Consider the following 19,006-nt stretch of genomic DNA (forward strand, 5'->3'; position numbering starts at 1 on the left):
CTCTCTCACACATAATCAGTGTGTTCCTGTTGAAGCATCGGCGAGACTAGCAACACTACCGGTTGTCTTTCTCTCCCCTTGGTACTCTGTGGTAGCTGACACATCCCAAGTCCCAGTGCTCTTTGAAACCCTTTGAAAGGGAACAGTGTTAGGGATGAACAGAAAAGACCTCATGTTCTTCCCAGTGTTCCAAATTTGGTGCCTTCATGTACCAATGTGTCATCTTTATATGTTGTGTACATAAATAGTACTCAAAGTTAAAAAGAAAAACCTCAGAATAAATATAGGATAGGGATTTGTTTTGCTCAAGAAAGTAGTACATCTATAAAACATTTTTTTCATTAATTGTTCTTTCATAAGCTGGTCTTCATGATGTCTCAGAAACTGCAAGACAATCTCCAATATGAGTCAATGATGTTATTCTATCCTTGGCTCCCTGTGGAAAACTGATGGGTACTTTTCCAAAGTACAAGATTCTTCATTTAAATGATTTCAAGAATTAAACCTCAAACTTTTAATTCAAAACAAGAATTGGTTTGATTCACAATGATTATTCAACTTGGGCATCATTTTCTCAGAGACATACTTCGATACACTTAGTTTGATAATGTCTCAGAACTTATGCAACCCACATTGGGAGCAAATGATATTTACATTTCAAACAAATTCTTCTCCTGCAATCAGATACTGGAAAGTGACTGAAAATATACTAACACTACTTTTGTTTTCTCTTCAATGGACAAGATGACACTGTCACCGGAGTCTGAACCCATTAAAGGTATGGTGTCTGGCCAGAACTTTCCAGTGGAGACAGAAGTCAAGCCTGAGCTTGTAAAGGGACCACCTGTGTCTTCTGTCTTCGCAATCTGCGTTACTGAAGAGTACCAAGAGCGTGCTTCCTTTAAATGTCCCTAAATTTCCTTTCACCTAACGCTAAAGGATAGTTTATAAAAGGTTTGCACCTTGTTATCAAGGTGCTTGAAATCTTCAGTTTCTTTCCTGGAAGGCTAGAATTCCTTGGTAGAAAATTGCCCATGAGGCACCTACCCTAAGACAAACATTTTTGAATCCAGTTATTCTGTAACTGTCTCATAGTTGCAAAATTCAATCATTGATTTTCAAGGTAGATTTTCAGTATCTCTGTCCTTATCCTTTTTGCACCTCTTAAAGTCATTCCCATGTTTTGTATATAAGTGGAATTTAAATAAAAACAAAACACCTGAAATGAATTTAGAAAGGAATTTTCTTGCTCAAAATATTCAAATGGCCAATGGACAGGTGAACAAAGGCTCAGGATCGCTAGTCTGCAGGGAGATGCAAATCAAAGCCACAATGATTTTTCACTTCAGCCCAGTTAGAATGGCTATCATCCAAAAATCAAAAAGCAATAAATGCTGGTGATGATGTGGGGAAAAGGTACCCTAACCCACTGCTTGTGGGAATGTAAACTAGTAGAACCATTATGGAAGACAGTATGGAGATTCCTCTGAAATCTGAAAGTAGATCTACCATATGACTGAGCCATTCCACTCCTGGGAGTTAGCCCAAAGAAAATGAAATCAGCGTGTGAAGTGTCATCTGTACCCCCATGTTTATTGCAGCTGAATGCACAACAGCTAAGATGTGGAGTCAACCCAGATATTCATCAACTGATAATGGAATTAAGAAAATGTGGTATATACACACTATGGAATACTCCTCAGCCATAAAAAGAAAAGAATGAAATCCTGTCTTTTGCACAGAAATGGGTACAAGTGGGAACCATTAAGCCTGATGATACAAGCCAGTCCCGAAAAGACAAATATATTTATTTTCTCTGCTATGTGGCAGGTGATGTAGAATACAAAAAAATACTTAGGAATAAAACAGATACTTTGTGATATGATTGTGCTTTTTAGGCCTTGTGTATACTTCTGTGGAACTGTAGTCTTCCTACTTTGTTACTTGTTGACTATATGGTTAGTGATAAATTAAGCCTGTGACTGTAGAGTGGACTGAAAGCTTTTCTTTGTAAAAATTAAAGGAAAAGTAGGGAAGAAAAGAGGGGGTTGAGAGAGTGAGAGGGGGAGGGGGGAATTATGATTCCCTTCTTAGAACTGTAGCTGTGAAATACATGAAATCTGTTCTCTCTATATTAGTAACAATTCTAAAGATGATTCAGTTTGTGCAGTGGGTTCTCATCATATCTAGTTTCCTTTTCTTCAGTCTAACACTCTCCCAACTGAGCTATTTTGGCTGCCCCCAGTATGTTTTCTTTTTCTTTTCTTCATGAGGTCTCAGAAACCTCAGGAAAATCCCCTTTATGAGTACATGAAGTTGAGATTTCAGAGTTGATTTTACTTGTATCTTACACTGAGATGAGTCTGTTTTCTGAACATATTCTAAGACAGCTTTAGATTTTTCCACAGTGGAATCAGTAAAACCAACATGAGAATCTGACCCAATGTCACAGAATGTGACTGACCCAAACCCTCCACTTGGCAAAAAGGCTATGCCTTCTGACGGGGTACCCTTATCCCCTGGCTGCCGTCCCTCCTGTGCTGAGTGCGTTGGGTGGCGTGCCCCACCCGTGTGCCCCGTCTGCCCCTTCTGCTGCGGGGGGGGGGGAGCGTAGGCATGCTGGTCGGTCTGCCGGTCCCCGCGGTGGGGACCAGGCACTGCTCTTTCGGCCCTACCGCGGCCCGCACCTCCCCCCTCCGTGTCGGGGGAGGATCCCGGTGGGCCGGGCTGTCGGTCCATCGCTCGTTTTGGGGGCCTGTGTGCATGCCTTCTGAACCTTGTCTTCTGAGTTACTGAAGAGAACAACCGGCGTGGTTCCTAAGCATGCACTTGAATCTTCCTTGCACTGCCTTGAACGTCTGCTACAAACCAACTTGCCAAAATGTATAATTTTCCTAACTGGAATTGAACTCCTCCATTGATAACTCTCTTGCTAGAGAATGACCAGTGTGACCACTAAACTAAGGCAATGGTTTTGACTTCATATTTTTCTTGACTTGGCTTCCATGGGAACACTGACTATGCAGTTTGCCTTTATTTTTCTTGTGCTTCTATTTCTGGAAGGAAAATTACAGTTCAAAATGACATCCAAGGACAAAAAGGAAACATCTAAGAGAGAATTTAGAATAGGAATCTTTTTTTCTTGAGCAAAAGTAAGTTCACCCAGCATTTTCCCATAATGCATGTTTGCATGTGTCTCCTTTCATGTGCTTGTATCATATTTGGATTCAGAATAACTTCATTACCAGTTATCTGATGTTGAGAAGGGTCTGCTGTTGGAAAATACACTATGATAGGTTTTGTTTTTCCTTCAACATGAAAGTTCACACTTCACTTGGAGTGTGGCACAGTGTAAGATGTGGTGACTGAACAAAATCTTCCACTGGCAAATAATGCCGAGCCGGAGCTGGCCAGGGCCCACATCTGTCTTTTGACCTCTTCATTCTGAACACTGGATGTGTCCAGTTAGCAAAATTACTTAGGATTTCATTTTATGTTCTCTACCCATCTTTTAATGTGACATTAAGAGCTTCTTTTTCACAAATGTTTGAGTGTGTGTTTCCTAACTAGCTTGACGTCTTCAGTTTCTGCCTTGGAAGGGCAGATTCCCTTGAAAGAAAATTGCTGATGAGGCACAAACACTGAGACAACCATTTGCTTCTGCTGGCATTGTGACTGTTTCACAGTCGTACACCAAATCAGCACTTTCCAGGTTGCCAAGATTTTCATTTTCTGTATCCTCACACATTTGCAACCTCAAATCGTAACTCCAGTGTTTTGTAGAATAGTGCTACTCCAATAAAAATAATATACCTGCAATGAATTTAGAAAATCTTCTGTTTGGCTCCAAAAGAATTCTGTCTTTGCATCTTGTACTCATGATATGTATTTCCCTCTCCTTTTCTTCACGAGGTCTCAGAAACCTCAAGGAAATCTCCATTATGATTGCCGTGACCTCTGATACGGTCTGTTTTCCAAAGCTATCCTAAGACAGCTATAGATTTTTCTTCAATGGATTAAATAAAATCTTCCTGGGAATTGGACCGAGTGTCTGGGAGTGTGACTGGCACAAACACTTCCTTCACTGGGCAAGGAGACCAAAACTAAGCATGGAATGAGCCCACCTATGTCATTTGTCCTCTGTCTTCTGAGTTACTGAAAATAACAGTTGCCAGGGTTTTTTAGGATTTTATCCCATCTTTCCTAAAATTCCTTGAAACCTCCACAAGAACTAACTTGCCAAAATGGTTGAGCAATTTTCCTAACTTGGATTGAAGTCGTCTTTTGCTGTGCAGCAGGGATTAAAATGCCTAGATAGTGAGTCACCCTTGTTGTCTCTATGCCAAGACAGTGGGTTAGCAAAGTAGCACTTTTTCCTTGGCTCTCACTGGGATACTGGCCACTTCCCTAATTACAGGATCTTTTCATTGCATCTATGCCTATCCTCTTTTTTTGTGAAAGGGGAAGGGCAATTCTCAGCACAGAAATGACCTGAGGAAGGGCCCATCTGTATAGAGTCATAGGAATTGGTTCCATAATCACTGGAATCATCAAGGCTTGCCAGTAGGACAAGGAGGAGGTCAACTTTGTCTCTCTCAGCACCAAGAACAAGGTCTTGGCTGTCACACTCTCCGGCAAGACTGAAACTGAACTCTCGGTGCACCAGAGATATACAGATAAAGAAACCCATATTCAGCTCAAGCCCAACTTCTATCCTTATGAACTGCAGCATACTATACCACTGGGACACTCATAGACACAGTTACCATTGGTGAACATTGGTGAACGCTGAGAGACTAGACGCCTAGAGCAGCTTAACTCCAACCAAAGCAAAAATCCAAGTGATAACCCTGCATATGTCTAAACCATGAACTCTTTTCAATAAAAACTTATTCATAAAGAGGAGAAATGAAGAAACATTTCTATGCCCAGACATGCTTTTCTCTGACAACTGAGATACTGAATTAAAGAGATGGCATGGTGGTTTTGCATTTTCACCTTTCATCCCTAAATGCTTGGAGCCATCCATCAAATACTGAATTTACCAAATATATGAGGGCAAGGCTAATGACAATTGAGGTTTTCAGTTGCAGTGAAGGAGGGAAAAGATTAATTCACAGAGACTGTCACCATGATCCCTACTAAGAAAGTGAACTGGGCATCATATTGTGCTTGCTTGGCTCCCTAGCACAACAAATAGGCAAATGATAGTTAAAAGAAATTTCATTACATCTGTGGCTTACAGTGTTACCTTCTGAAAAGGGATGCACTAATTGAAACATGGAACGAGTGGGTTCTCCAATCCTGCCTGAGACACTCTTATTATTTGTTTTCAATGGAGTTTGAAACCCAACATGACAATTTTTTTTTTTTTTTCGCCTCGGCTGGTCTCAGAACCCCGGGAAACGTGTCCACAACGCATGGCTGTTGCCTGAAGTGAAGTCATGGATTTGATCTCTGCTGCTGGAATGAGAGTGTTCTTAAAGCATGCCTAAACACTTTGAGATTTGTCTGAGGTGGAGTACATGAACCCAACATGAGACTCAAAGAGTGCCAGGAATGGGACAGGCCCCAATCCTCCAGTAGGGAAAAAGGCCGGACCCAAACAGCTGTGCGGCCACGCTTGCCTTCTGCCCTGTGAGTGAGCAGAGAGGAGATTGTGCAGCTGCCTAAGAATTTCCCCCATGTCTCCCACATGCCGGGAGCGTCAGCGAGGGAGGGACATGACTAAGCATGGGCTGAACACGGCTCATGAGAACTGGGGCTGGCAGTAGTGTCCTGCAGGGACCAGAGAGTTCCTAGAGGTGTACTCACCTGGCCCCTCAGAGGAGACTGTGGTCTGGGTGAAATAAGGTTCTATCTTTGCTCCCACTGGAACACCAAGGTGGCACATGCAAGTTCCTGCATCCTTTCACTTCACATGCCCTTTAACTTTCCCGTTTGTTGCAAAGTGATTCCTTCTCCAGAAATAAGTGCCTCTGCTATCAAGCTGTGATGGAACCGTGGATATGTGCCGAGGAAGGATGTGTCTCCTGGTTAAAGAGTGCCAGAATGCTAGTCAGGTTAACCGAGACTGCAAATTGTACTTCCCATTACACCTAGAGCTTACATGCACCACTACTTACATGAGGGTCTCCACTTGGCTTGAGCACTTTAGATCATTAACGTGGCAAAACACACTGGAGAGTGGGATGAAACTAAAGCATAAGTGGCCCAACGTAGGGGGAAACTCGACACCGGCCATGGCACCTCCGCACCATGGCCCTGGTACCACCAGTTTCCATTCTCAGGGATACATTGTGGCCTAGGCACACACCAGTGCTGTCTCCGCACTGACCTAAGAACCCATATTAGGCATGAGGAAGTGTGGTGCTGGGAGAACTTTTCTCTGCCTGGTCCTCTAGGCAGAAACAGGTATGTTGCTGAAAAGACCCTTACTCAGACCAAGTATGCTATGTCTCTTCTTCTTCCGCAGATGCCGAGCCTGACAACCGAGAACCAGTGCCGGACGTGCCACAGCCAGGCGTGACTATGAATGCTGAAACCAAGCCCCGCCACGGTAGGGGCCCGGGCGTCTTGTGTCCTCTGCCCCTGGGTGCCCGCGGGGTTGCCGGAGCTCCTGGAGCGAGAAGGGGGCTTTCCTAGTCCCTCCGGGACCGGGAAGCGGTCGCCCAGCGACTCCTGGTCCCGAACCCCTGGCCAGTGCTCTGGAGCTGCGGTGGCATCCTCGGCTCTCTGCCAGGAAGGATGTGCTTCCTGGCAGAGAGAGGGTGCTCCGACACGGGGCCGTGTGTGCTCCTGGGTTCTCAGCTTGGCTGCACGCTGCCTGGGCCTGTGTGCAAGGCATCCGTTTCTCCCCGCTGGGGTCTCCTAACCCGTCCGGGAGGGGGCTATGCTTCCTGTTCCCCACGTCTGCTCCTGCCATGGCCCCGTCCGGTGCAGCAGTCCCACCAGCATGCCTTGAGTTGCCACGCAGGCTGCGAGTGCAGAAGGCTCCCGGGACCTGGCGTGGAGTGCCCCACTGCCCCTGGTGGCCCAGTGTGCGCAGGGGACTTAGGCGCGGGCACGCCGCGCTCCGCAAGGATGGTCCTCTGGGCCTCTGCTTCTCCTGAGATGTCCTTGCCCCGGCCCCTCCCCGGCCCGGCCCTGGTGCCTGCCTTCAGTTTCCCTTCGGTGGGATTTTTTGTTGCGTAGGCACACGCCCGTGCTTCTCCTTACTGACCTAGGTACCCACGTTAGGCGAGGGGAGATGTGGGGCTGGGAGAACCTTTTCTGCCTGATCTTCTAGGCGGAGGCAGGTGTGTTGTCTGAAAAGACCCTCACTCAACTCAGGCCAAGTATGCTATGTACTCTCTCTCTTCTTCCGCAGACACGGCGGAGCCCGGCACCCGGGAACCTCTCCCGGACGTGCCGCCTTCGCGCACGGATGCGCCCGACGTTTGCACCGAGCCCGACCACGGTAGGGGCCCGGGCGTCTTGTGTCCTCTGCCCCTGGGTGCCCGCGGGGTTGCCGGAGCTCCTGGAGCGAGAAGGGGGCTTTCCTAGTCCCTCCGGGACCGGGAAGCGGTCGCCCAGCGACTCCTGGTCCCGAACCCCTGGCCAGTGCTCTGGAGCTGCGGTGGCATCCTCGGCTCTCTGCCAGGAAGGATGTGCTTCCTGGCAGAGAGAGGGGCCGCGGTGCGAGTCGGGTGCTCCGACACGGGGCCGTGTGTGCTCCCGGGTTCTCAGCTTGGCTGCACGCTGCCTGGGCCTGTGTGCAAGGCGTCCGTTTCTCCCCGCTGGGGTCTCCTAACCCGTCCGGGAGGGGGCTATGCTTCCTGTTCCCCACGTCTGCTCCTGCCATGGCCCCGTCCGGTGCAGCAGTCCCACCAGCATGCCTTGAGTTGCCACGCAGGCTGCGAGTGCAGAAGGCTCCCGGGACCTGGCGTGGAGTGCCCCACTGCCCCTGGTGGCCCAGTGTGCGCAGGGGACTTAGGCGCGGGCACGCCGCGCTCCGCAAGGATGGTCCTCTGGGCCTCTGCTTCTCCTGAGATGTCCTTGCCCCGGCCCCTCCCCGGCCCGGCCCTGGTGCCTGCCTTCAGTTTCCCTTCGGTGGGATTTTTTGTTGCGTAGGCACACGCCCGTGCTTCTCCTTACTGACCTAGGTACCCACGTTAGGCGAGGGGAGATGTGGGGCTGGGAGAACCTTTTCTGCCTGATCTTCTAGGCGGAGGCAGGTGTGTTGTCTGAAAAGACCCTCACTCAACTCAGGCCCAGTATGCTATGTACTCTCTCTCTTCTTCCGCAGACACGGCGGAGCCCGGCACCCGGGAACCTCTCCCGGACGTGCCGCCTTCGCGCACGGATGCGCCCGACGTTTGCACCGAGCCCGACCACGGTAGGGGCCCGGGCGTCTTGTGTCCTCTGCCCCTGGGTGCCCGCGGGGTTGCCGGAGCTCCTGGAGCGAGAAGGGGGCTTCCCTAGTCCCTCCGGGACCGGGAAGCGGTCGCCCAGCGACTCCTGGTCCCGAACCCCTGGCCAGTGCTCTGGAGCTGCGGTGGCATCCTCGGCTCTCTGCCAGGAAGGATGTGCTTCCTGGCAGAGAGAGGGGCCGCGGTGCGAGTCGGGTGCTCCGACACGGGGCCGTGTGTGCTCCCGGGTTCTCAGCTTGGCTGCACGCTGCCTGGGCCTGTGTGCAAGGCGTCCGTTTCTCCCCGCTGGGGTCTCCTAACCCGTCCGGGAGGGGGCTATGCTTCCTGTTCCCCACGTCTGCTCCTGCCATGGCCCCGTCCGGTGCAGCAGTCCCACCAGCATGCCTTGAGTTGCCACGCAGGCTGCGAGTGCAGAAGGCTCCCGGGACCTGGCGTGGAGTGCCCCACTGCCCCTGGTGGCCCAGTGTGCGCAGGGGACTTAGGCGCGGGCACGCCGCGCTCCGCAAGGATGGTCCTCTGGGCCTCTGCTTCTCCTGAGATGTCCTTGCCCCGGCCCCTCCCCGGCCCGGCCCTGGTGCCTGCCTTCAGTTTCCCTTCGGTGGGATTTTTTGTTGCGTAGGCACACGCCCGTGCTTCTCCTTACTGACCTAGGTACCCACGTTAGGCGAGGGGAGATGTGGGGCTGGGAGAACCTTTTCTGCCTGATCTTCTAGGCGGAGGCAGGTGTGTTGTCTGAAAAGACCCTCACTCAACTCAGGCCAAGTATGCTATGTACTCTCTCTCTTCTTCCGCAGACACGGCGGAGCCCGGCACCCGGGAACCTCTCCCGGACGTGCCGCCTTCGCGCACGGATGCGCCCGACGTTTGCACCGAGCCCGACCACGGTAGGGGCCCGGGCGTCTTGTGTCCTCTGCCCCTGGGTGCCCGCGGGGTTGCCGGAGCTCCTGGAGCGAGAAGGGGGCTTTCCTAGTCCCTCCGGGACCGGGAAGCGGTCGCCCAGCGACTCCTGGTCCCGAACCCCTGGCCAGTGCTCTGGAGCTGCGGTGGCATCCTCGGCTCTCTGCCAGGAAGGATGTGCTTCCTGGCAGAGAGAGGGGCCGCGGTGCGAGTCGGGTGCTCCGACACGGGGCCGTGTGTGCTCCCGGGTTCTCAGCTTGGCTGCACGCTGCCTGGGCCTGTGTGCAAGGCGTCCGTTTCTCCCCGCTGGGGTCTCCTAACCCGTCCGGGAGGGGGCTATGCTTCCTGTTCCCCACGTCTGCTCCTGCCATGGCCCCGTCCGGTGCAGCAGTCCCACCAGCATGCCTTGAGTTGCCACGCAGGCTGCGAGTGCAGAAGGCTCCCGGGACCTGGCGTGGAGTGCCCCACTGCCCCTGGTGGCCCAGTGTGCGCAGGGGACTTAGGCGCGGGCACGCCGCGCTCCGCAAGGATGGTCCTCTGGGCCTCTGCTTCTCCTGAGATGTCCTTGCCCCGGCCCCTCCCCGGCCCGGCCCTGGTGCCTGCCTTCAGTTTCCCTTCGGTGGGATTTTTTGTTGCGTAGGCACACGCCCGTGCTTCTCCTTACTGACCTAGGTACCCACGTTAGGCGAGGGGAGATGTGGGGCTGGGAGAACCTTTTCTGCCTGATCTTCTAGGCGGAGGCAGGTGTGTTGTCTGAAAAGACCCTCACTCAACTCAGGCCAAGTATGCTATGTACTCTCTCTCTTCTTCCGCAGACACGGCGGAGCCCGGCACCCGGGAACCTCTCCCGGACGTGCCGCCTTCGCGCACGGATGCGCCCGACGTTTGCACCGAGCCCAACCACGGTAGGGGCCCGGGCGTCTTGTGTCCTCTGCCCCTGGGTGCCCGCGGGGTTGCCGGAGCTCCTGGAGCGAGAAGGGGGCTTTCCTAGTCCCTCCGGGACCGGGAAGCGGTCGCCCAGCGACTCCTGGTCCCGAACCCCTGGCCAGTGCTCTGGAGCTGCGGTGGCATCCTCGGCTCTCTGCCAGGAAGGATGTGCTTCCTGGCAGAGAGAGGGGCCGCGGTGCGAGTCGGGTGCTCCGACACGGGGCCGTGTGTGCTCCCGGGTTCTCAGCTTGGCTGCACGCTGCCTGGGCCTGTGTGCAAGGCGTCCGTTTCTCCCCGCTGGGGTCTCCTAACCCGTCCGGGAGGGGGCTATGCTTCCTGTTCCCCACGTCTGCTCCTGCCATGGCCCCGTCCGGTGCAGCAGTCCCACCAGCATGCCTTGAGTTGCCACGCAGGCTGCGAGTGCAGAAGGCTCCCGGGACCTGGCGTGGAGTGCCCCACTGCCCCTGGTGGCCCAGTGTGCGCAGGGGACTTAGGCGCGGGCACGCCGCGCTCCGCAAGGATGGTCCTCTGGGCCTCTGCTTCTCCTGAGATGTCCTTGCCCCGGCCCCTCCCCGGCCCGGCCCTGGTGCCTGCCTTCAGTTTCCCTTCGGTGGGATTTTTTGTTGCGTAGGCACACGCCCGTGCTTCTCCTTACTGACCTAGGTACCCACGTTAGGCGAGGGGAGATGTGGGGCTGGGAGAACCTTTTCTGCCTGATCTTCTAGGCGGAGGCAGGTGTGTTGTCTGAAAAGACCCTCACTCAACTCAGGCCAAGTATGCTATGTACTCTCTCTCTTCTTCCGCAGACACGGCGGAGCCCGGCACCCGGGAACCTCTCCCGGACGTGCCGCCTTCGCGCACGGATGCGCCCGACGTTTGCACCGAGCCCGACCACGGTAGGGGCCCGGGCGTCTTGTGTCCTCTGCCCCTGGGTGCCCGCGGGGTTGCCGGAGCTCCTGGAGCGAGAAGGGGGCTTTCCTAGTCCCTCCGGGACCGGGAAGCGGTCGCCCAGCGACTCCTGGTCCCGAACCCCTGGCCAGTGCTCTGGAGCTGCGGTGGCATCCTCGGCTCTCTGCCAGGAAGGATGTGCTTCCTGGCAGAGAGAGGGGCCGCGGTGCGAGTCGGGTGCTCCGACACGGGGCCGTGTGTGCTCCCGGGTTCTCAGCTTGGCTGCACGCTGCCTGGGCCTGTGTGCAAGGCGTCCGTTTCTCCCCGCTGGGGTCTCCTAACCCGTCCGGGAGGGGGCTATGCTTCCTGTTCCCCACGTCTGCTCCTGCCATGGCCCCGTCCGGTGCAGCAGTCCCACCAGCATGCCTTGAGTTGCCACGCAGGCTGCGAGTGCAGAAGGCTCCCGGGACCTGGCGTGGAGTGCCCCACTGCCCCTGGTGGCCCAGTGTGCGCAGGGGACTTAGGCGCGGGCACGCCGCGCTCCGCAAGGATGGTCCTCTGGGCCTCTGCTTCTCCTGAGATGTCCTTGCCCCGGCCCCTCCCCGGCCCGGCCCTGGTGCCTGCCTTCAGTTTCCCTTCGGTGGGATTTTTTGTTGCGTAGGCACACGCCCGTGCTTCTCCTTACTGACCTAGGTACCCACGTTAGGCGAGGGGAGATGTGGGGCTGGGAGAACCTTTTCTGCCTGATCTTCTAGGCGGAGGCAGGTGTGTTGTCTGAAAAGACCCTCACTCAACTCAGGCCAAGTATGCTATGTACTCTCTCTCTTCTTCCGCAGACACGGCGGAGCCCGGCACCCGGGAACCTCTCCCGGACGTGCCGCCTTCGCGCACGGATGCGCCCGACGTTTGCACCGAGCCCGACCACGGTAGGGGCCCGGGCGTCTTGTGTCCTCTGCCCCTGGGTGCCCGCGGGGTTGCCGGAGCTCCTGGAGCGAGAAGGGGGCTTTCCTAGTCCCTCCGGGACCGGGAAGCGGTCGCCCAGCGACTCCTGGTCCCGAACCCCTGGCCAGTGCTCTGGAGCTGCGGTGGCATCCTCGGCTCTCTGCCAGGAAGGATGTGCTTCCTGGCAGAGAGAGGGGCCGCGGTGCGAGTCGGGTGCTCCGACACGGGGCCGTGTGTGCTCCCGGGTTCTCAGCTTGGCTGCACGCTGCCTGGGCCTGTGTGCAAGGCGTCCGTTTCTCCCCGCTGGGGTCTCCTAACCCGTCCGGGAGGGGGCTATGCTTCCTGTTCCCCACGTCTGCTCCTGCCATGGCCCCGTCCGGTGCAGCAGTCCCACCAGCATGCCTTGAGTTGCCACGCAGGCTGCGAGTGCAGAAGGCTCCCGGGACCTGGCGTGGAGTGCCCCACTGCCCCTGGTGGCCCAGTGTGCGCAGGGGACTTAGGCGCGGGCACGCCGCGCTCCGCAAGGATGGTCCTCTGGGCCTCTGCTTCTCCTGAGATGTCCTTGCCCCGGCCCCTCCCCGGCCCGGCCCTGGTGCCTGCCTTCAGTTTCCCTTCGGTGGGATTTTTTGTTGCGTAGGCACACGCCCGTGCTTCTCCTTACTGACCTAGGTACCCACGTTAGGCGAGGGGAGATGTGGGGCTGGGAGAACCTTTTCTGCCTGATCTTCTAGGCGGAGGCAGGTGTGTTGTCTGAAAAGACCCTCACTCAACTCAGGCCAAGTATGCTATGTACTCTCTCTCTTCTTCCGCAGACACGGCGGAGCCCGGCACCCGGGAACCTCTCCCGGACGTGCCGCCTTCGCGCACGGATGCGCCCGACGTTTGCACCGAGCCCAACCACGGTAGGGGCCCGGGCGTCTTGTGTCCTCTGCCCCTGGGTGCCCGCGGGGTTGCCGGAGCTCCTGGAGCGAGAAGGGGGCTTTCCTAGTCCCTCCGGGACCGGGAAGCGGTCGCCCAGCGACTCCTGGTCCCGAACCCCTGGCCAGTGCTCTGGAGCTGCGGTGGCATCCTCGGCTCTCTGCCAGGAAGGATGTGCTTCCTGGCAGAGAGAGGGGCCGCGGTGCGAGTCGGGTGCTCCGACACGGGGCCGTGTGTGCTCCCGGGTTCTCAGCTTGGCTGCACGCTGCCTGGGCCTGTGTGCAAGGCGTCCGTTTCTCCCCGCTGGGGTCTCCTAACCCGTCCGGGAGGGGGCTATGCTTCCTGTTCCCCACGTCTGCTCCTGCCATGGCCCCGTCCGGTGCAGCAGTCCCACCAGCATGCCTTGAGTTGCCACGCAGGCTGCGAGTGCAGAAGGCTCCCGGGACCTGGCGTGGAGTGCCCCACTGCCCCTGGTGGCCCAGTGTGCGCAGGGGACTTAGGCGCGGGCACGCCGCGCTCCGCAAGGATGGTCCTCTGGGCCTCTGCTTCTCCTGAGATGTCCTTGCCCCGGCCCCTCCCCGGCCCGGCCCTGGTGCCTGCCTTCAGTTTCCCTTCGGTGGGATTTTTTGTTGCGTAGGCACACGCCCGTGCTTCTCCTTACTGACCTAGGTACCCACGTTAGGCGAGGGGAGATGTGGGGCTGGGAGAACCTTTTCTGCCTGATCTTCTAGGCGGAGGCAGGTGTGTTGTCTGAAAAGACCCTCACTCAACTCAGGCCAAGTATGCTATGTACTCTCTCTCTTCTTCCGCAGACACGGCGGAGCCCGGCACCCGGGAACCTCTCCCGGACGTGCCGCCTTCGCGCACGGATGCGCCCGACGTTTGCACCGAGCCCGACCACGGTAGGGGCCCGGGCGTCTTGTGTCCTCTGCCCCTGGGTGCCCGCGGGGTTGCCGGAGCTCCTGGAGCGAGAAGGGGGCTTCCCTAGTCCCTCCGGGACCGGGAAGCGGTCGCCCAGCGACTCCTGGTCCCGAACCCCTGGCCAGTGCTCTGGAGCTGCGGTGGCATCCTCGGCTCTCTGCCAGGAAGGATGTGCTTCCTGGCAGAGAGAGGGGCCGCGGTGCGAGTCGGGTGCTCCGACACGGGGCCGTGTGTGCTCCCGGGTTCTCAGCTTGGCTGCACGCTGCCTGGGCCTGTGTGCAAGGCGTCCGTTTCTCCCCGCTGGGGTCTCCTAACCCGTCCGGGAGGGGGCTATGCTTCCTGTTCCCCACGTCTGCTCCTGCCATGGCCCCGTCCGGTGCAGCAGTCCCACCAGCATGCCTTGAGTTGCCACGCAGGCTGCGAGTGCAGAAGGCTCCCGGGACCTGGCGTGGAGTGCCCCACTGCCCCTGGTGGCCCAGTGTGCGCAGGGGACTTAGGCGCGGGCACGCCGCGCTCCGCAAGGATGGTCCTCTGGGCCTCTGCTTCTCCTGAGATGTCCTTGCCCCGGCCCCTCCCCGGCCCGGCCCTGGTGCCTGCCTTCAGTTTCCCTTCGGTGGGATTTTTTGTTGCGTAGGCACACGCCCGTGCTTCTCCTTACTGACCTAGGTACCCACGTTAGGCGAGGGGAGATGTGGGGCTGGGAGAACCTTTTCTGCCTGATCTTCTAGGCGGAGGCAGGTGTGTTGTCTGAAAAGACCCTCACTCAACTCAGGCCAAGTATGCTATGTACTCTCTCTCTTCTTCCGCAGACACGGCGGAGCCCGGCACCCGGGAACCTCTCCCGGACGTGCCGCCTTCGCGCACGGATGCGCCCGACGTTTGCACCGAGCCCGACCACGGTAGGGGCCCGGGCGTCTTGTGTCCTCTGCCCCTGGGTGCCCGCGGGGTTGCCGGAGCTCCTGGAGCGAGAAGGGGGCTTTCCTAGTCCCTCCGGGACCGGGAAGCGGTCGCCCAGCGACTCCTGGTCCCGAACCCCTGGCCAGTGCTCTGGAGCTGCGGTGGCATCCTCGGCTCTCTGCCAGGAAGGATGTGCTTCCTGGCAGAGAGAGGGGCCGCGGTGCGAGTCGGGTGCTCCGACACGGGGCCGTGTGTGCTCCCGGGTTCTCAGCTTGGCTGCACGCTGCCTGGGCCTGTGTGCAAGGCGTCCGTTTCTCCCCGCTGGGGTCTCCTAACCCGTCCGGGAGGGGGCTATGCTTCCTGTTCCCCACGTCTGCTCCTGCCATGGCCCCGTCCGGTGCAGCAGTCCCACCAGCATGCCTTGAGTTGCCACGCAGGCTGCGAGTGCAGAAGGCTCCCGGGACCTGGCGTGGAGTGCCCCACTGCCCCTGGTGGCCCAGTGTGCGCAGGGGACTTAGGCGCGGGCACGCCGCGCTCCGCAAGGATGGTCCTCTGGGCCTCTGCTTCTCCTGAGATGTCCTTGCCCCGGCCCCTCCCCGGCCCGGCCCTGGTGCCTGCCTTCAGTTTCCCTTCGGTGGGATTTTTTGTTGCGTAGGCACACGCCCGTGCTTCTCCTTACTGACCTAGGTACCCACGTTAGGCGAGGGGAGATGTGGGGCTGGGAGAACCTTTTCTGCCTGATCTTCTAGGCGGAGGCAGGTGTGTTGTCTGAAAAGACCCTCACTCAACTCAGGCCAAGTATGCTATGTACTCTCTCTCTTCTTCCGCAGACACGGCGGAGCCCGGCACCCGGGAACCTCTCCCGGACGTGCCGCCTTCGCGCACGGATGCGCCCGACGTTTGCACCGAGCCCGACCACGGTAGGGGCCCGGGCGTCTTGTGTCCTCTGCCCCTGGGTGCCCGCGGGGTTGCCGGAGCTCCTGGAGCGAGAAGGGGGCTTTCCTAGTCCCTCCGGGACCGGGAAGCGGTCGCCCAGCGACTCCTGGTCCCGAACCCCTGGCCAGTGCTCTGGAGCTGCGGTGGCATCCTCGGCTCTCTGCCAGGAAGGATGTGCTTCCTGGCAGAGAGAGGGGCCGCGGTGCGAGTCGGGTGCTCCGACACGGGGCCGTGTGTGCTCCCGGGTTCTCAGCTTGGCTGCACGCTGCCTGGGCCTGTGTGCAAGGCGTCCGTTTCTCCCCGCTGGGGTCTCCTAACCCGTCCGGGAGGGGGCTATGCTTCCTGTTCCCCACGTCTGCTCCTGCCATGGCCCCGTCCGGTGCAGCAGTCCCACCAGCATGCCTTGAGTTGCCACGCAGGCTGCGAGTGCAGAAGGCTCCCGGGACCTGGCGTGGAGTGCCCCACTGCCCCTGGTGGCCCAGTGTGCGCAGGGGACTTAGGCGCGGGCACGCCGCGCTCCGCAAGGATGGTCCTCTGGGCCTCTGCTTCTCCTGAGATGTCCTTGCCCCGGCCCCTCCCCGGCCCGGCCCTGGTGCCTGCCTTCAGTTTCCCTTCGGTGGGATTTTTTGTTGCGTAGGCACACGCCCGTGCTTCTCCTTACTGACCTAGGTACCCACGTTAGGCGAGGGGAGATGTGGGGCTGGGAGAACCTTTTCTGCCTGATCTTCTAGGCGGAGGCAGGTGTGTTGTCTGAAAAGACCCTCACTCAACTCAGGCCAAGTATGCTATGTACTCTCTCTCTTCTTCCGCAGACACGGCGGAGCCCGGCACCCGGGAACCTCTCCCGGACGTGCCGCCTTCGCGCACGGATGCGCCCGACGTTTGCACCGAGCCCGACCACGGTAGGGGCCCGGGCGTCTTGTGTCCTCTGCCCCTGGGTGCCCGCGGGGTTGCCGGAGCTCCTGGAGCGAGAAGGGGGCTTTCCTAGTCCCTCCGGGACCGGGAAGCGGTCGCCCAGCGACTCCTGGTCCCGAACCCCTGGCCAGTGCTCTGGAGCTGCGGTGGCATCCTCGGCTCTCTGCCAGGAAGGATGTGCTTCCTGGCAGAGAGAGGGGCCGCGGTGCGAGTCGGGTGCTCCGACACGGGGCCGTGTGTGCTCCCGGGTTCTCAGCTTGGCTGCACGCTGCCTGGGCCTGTGTGCAAGGCGTCCGTTTCTCCCCGCTGGGGTCTCCTAACCCGTCCGGGAGGGGGCTATGCTTCCTGTTCCCCACGTCTGCTCCTGCCATGGCCCCGTCCGGTGCAGCAGTCCCACCAGCATGCCTTGAGTTGCCACGCAGGCTGCGAGTGCAGAAGGCTCCCGGGACCTGGCGTGGAGTGCCCCACTGCCCCTGGTGGCCCAGTGTGCGCAGGGGACTTAGGCGCGGGCACGCCGCGCTCCGCAAGGATGGTCCTCTGGGCCTCTGCTTCTCCTGAGATGTCCTTGCCCCGGCCCCTCCCCGGCCCGGCCCTGGTGCCTGCCTTCAGTTTCCCTTCGGTGGGATTTTTTGTTGCGTAGGCACACGCCCGTGCTTCTCCTTACTGACCTAGGTACCCACGTTAGGCGAGGGGAGATGTGGGGCTGGGAGAACCTTTTCTGCCTGATCTTCTAGGCGGAGGCAGGTGTGTTGTCTGAAAAGACCCTCACTCAACTCAGGCCAAGTATGCTATGTACTCTCTCTCTTCTTCCGCAGACACGGCGGAGCCCGGCACCCGGGAACCTCTCCCGGACGTGCCGCCTTCGCGCACGGATGCGCCCGACGTTTGCACCGAGCCCAACCACGGTAGGGGCCCGGGCGTCTTGTGTCCTCTGCCCCTGGGTGCCCGCGGGGTTGCCGGAGCTCCTGGAGCGAGAAGGGGGCTTTCCTAGTCCCTCCGGGACCGGGAAGCGGTCGCCCAGCGACTCCTGGTCCCGAACCCCTGGCCAGTGCTCTGGAGCTGCGGTGGCATCCTCGGCTCTCTGCCAGGAAGGATGTGCTTCCTGGCAGAGAGAGGGGCCGCGGTGCGAGTCGGGTGCTCCGACACGGGGCCGTGTGTGCTCCCGGGTTCTCAGCTTGGCTGCACGCTGCCTGGGCCTGTGTGCAAGGCGTCCGTTTCTCCCCGCTGGGGTCTCCTAACCCGTCCGGGAGGGGGCTATGCTTCCTGTTCCCCACGTCTGCTCCTGCCATGGCCCCGTCCGGTGCAGCAGTCCCACCAGCATGCCTTGAGTTGCCACGCAGGCTGCGAGTGCAGAAGGCTCCCGGGACCTGGCGTGGAGTGCCCCACTGCCCCTGGTGGCCCAGTGTGCGCAGGGGACTTAGGCGCGGGCACGCCGCGCTCCGCAAGGATGGTCCTCTGGGCCTCTGCTTCTCCTGAGATGTCCTTGCCCCGGCCCCTCCCCGGCCCGGCCCTGGTGCCTGCCTTCAGTTTCCCTTCGGTGGGATTTTTTGTTGCGTAGGCACACGCCCGTGCTTCTCCTTACTGACCTAGGTACCCACGTTAGGCGAGGGGAGATGTGGGGCTGGGAGAACCTTTTCTGCCTGATCTTCTAGGCGGAGGCAGGTGTGTTGTCTGAAAAGACCCTCACTCAACTCAGGCCAAGTATGCTATGTACTCTCTCTCTTCTTCCGCAGACACGGCGGAGCCCGGCACCCGGGAACCTCTCCCGGACGTGCCGCCTTCGCGCACGGATGCGCCCGACGTTTGCACCGAGCCCGACCACGGTAGGGGCCCGGGCGTCTTGTGTCCTCTGCCCCTGGGTGCCCGCGGGGTTGCCGGAGCTCCTGGAGCGAGAAGGGGGCTTTCCTAGTCCCTCCGGGACCGGGAAGCGGTCGCCCAGCGACTCCTGGTCCCGAACCCCTGGCCAGTGCTCTGGAGCTGCGGTGGCATCCTCGGCTCTCTGCCAGGAAGGATGTGCTTCCTGGCAGAGAGAGGGGCCGCGGTGCGAGTCGGGTGCTCCGACACGGGGCCGTGTGTGCTCCCGGGTTCTCAGCTTGGCTGCACGCTGCCTGGGCCTGTGTGCAAGGCGTCCGTTTCTCCCCGCTGGGGTCTCCTAACCCGTCCGGGAGGGGGCTATGCTTCCTGTTCCCCACGTCTGCTCCTGCCATGGCCCCGTCCGGTGCAGCAGTCCCACCAGCATGCCTTGAGTTGCCACGCAGGCTGCGAGTGCAGAAGGCTCCCGGGACCTGGCGTGGAGTGCCCCACTGCCCCTGGTGGCCCAGTGTGCGCAGGGGACTTAGGCGCGGGCACGCCGC

General features: G+C 58.5%; 1 protein-coding gene across 1 annotated transcript in view; it reads left to right on the plus strand.

Moving 5' to 3' along the window:
* LOC133765219 (rho GTPase-activating protein 20-like) overlaps positions 1 to 18,327 on the plus strand; it is a 28,196-nt gene extending 9,869 nt beyond the window's left edge. Inside the window, exons 7-8 of the mRNA XM_062198879.1 lie at positions 6,476 to 6,548; positions 18,315 to 18,327. Coding sequence (XP_062054863.1) covers positions 6,476 to 6,548; positions 18,315 to 18,327 — 86 coding nt within the window. The remainder of the gene's footprint in view (positions 1 to 6,475; positions 6,549 to 18,314) is intronic.
* Positions 18,328 to 19,006: the final 679 nt, after the last annotated feature.

This window comes from Lepus europaeus, chromosome 8 (genome assembly GCF_033115175.1).
Source record: "Lepus europaeus isolate LE1 chromosome 8, mLepTim1.pri, whole genome shotgun sequence".
Lineage (NCBI taxonomy): Eukaryota > Metazoa > Chordata > Mammalia > Lagomorpha > Leporidae > Lepus > Lepus europaeus.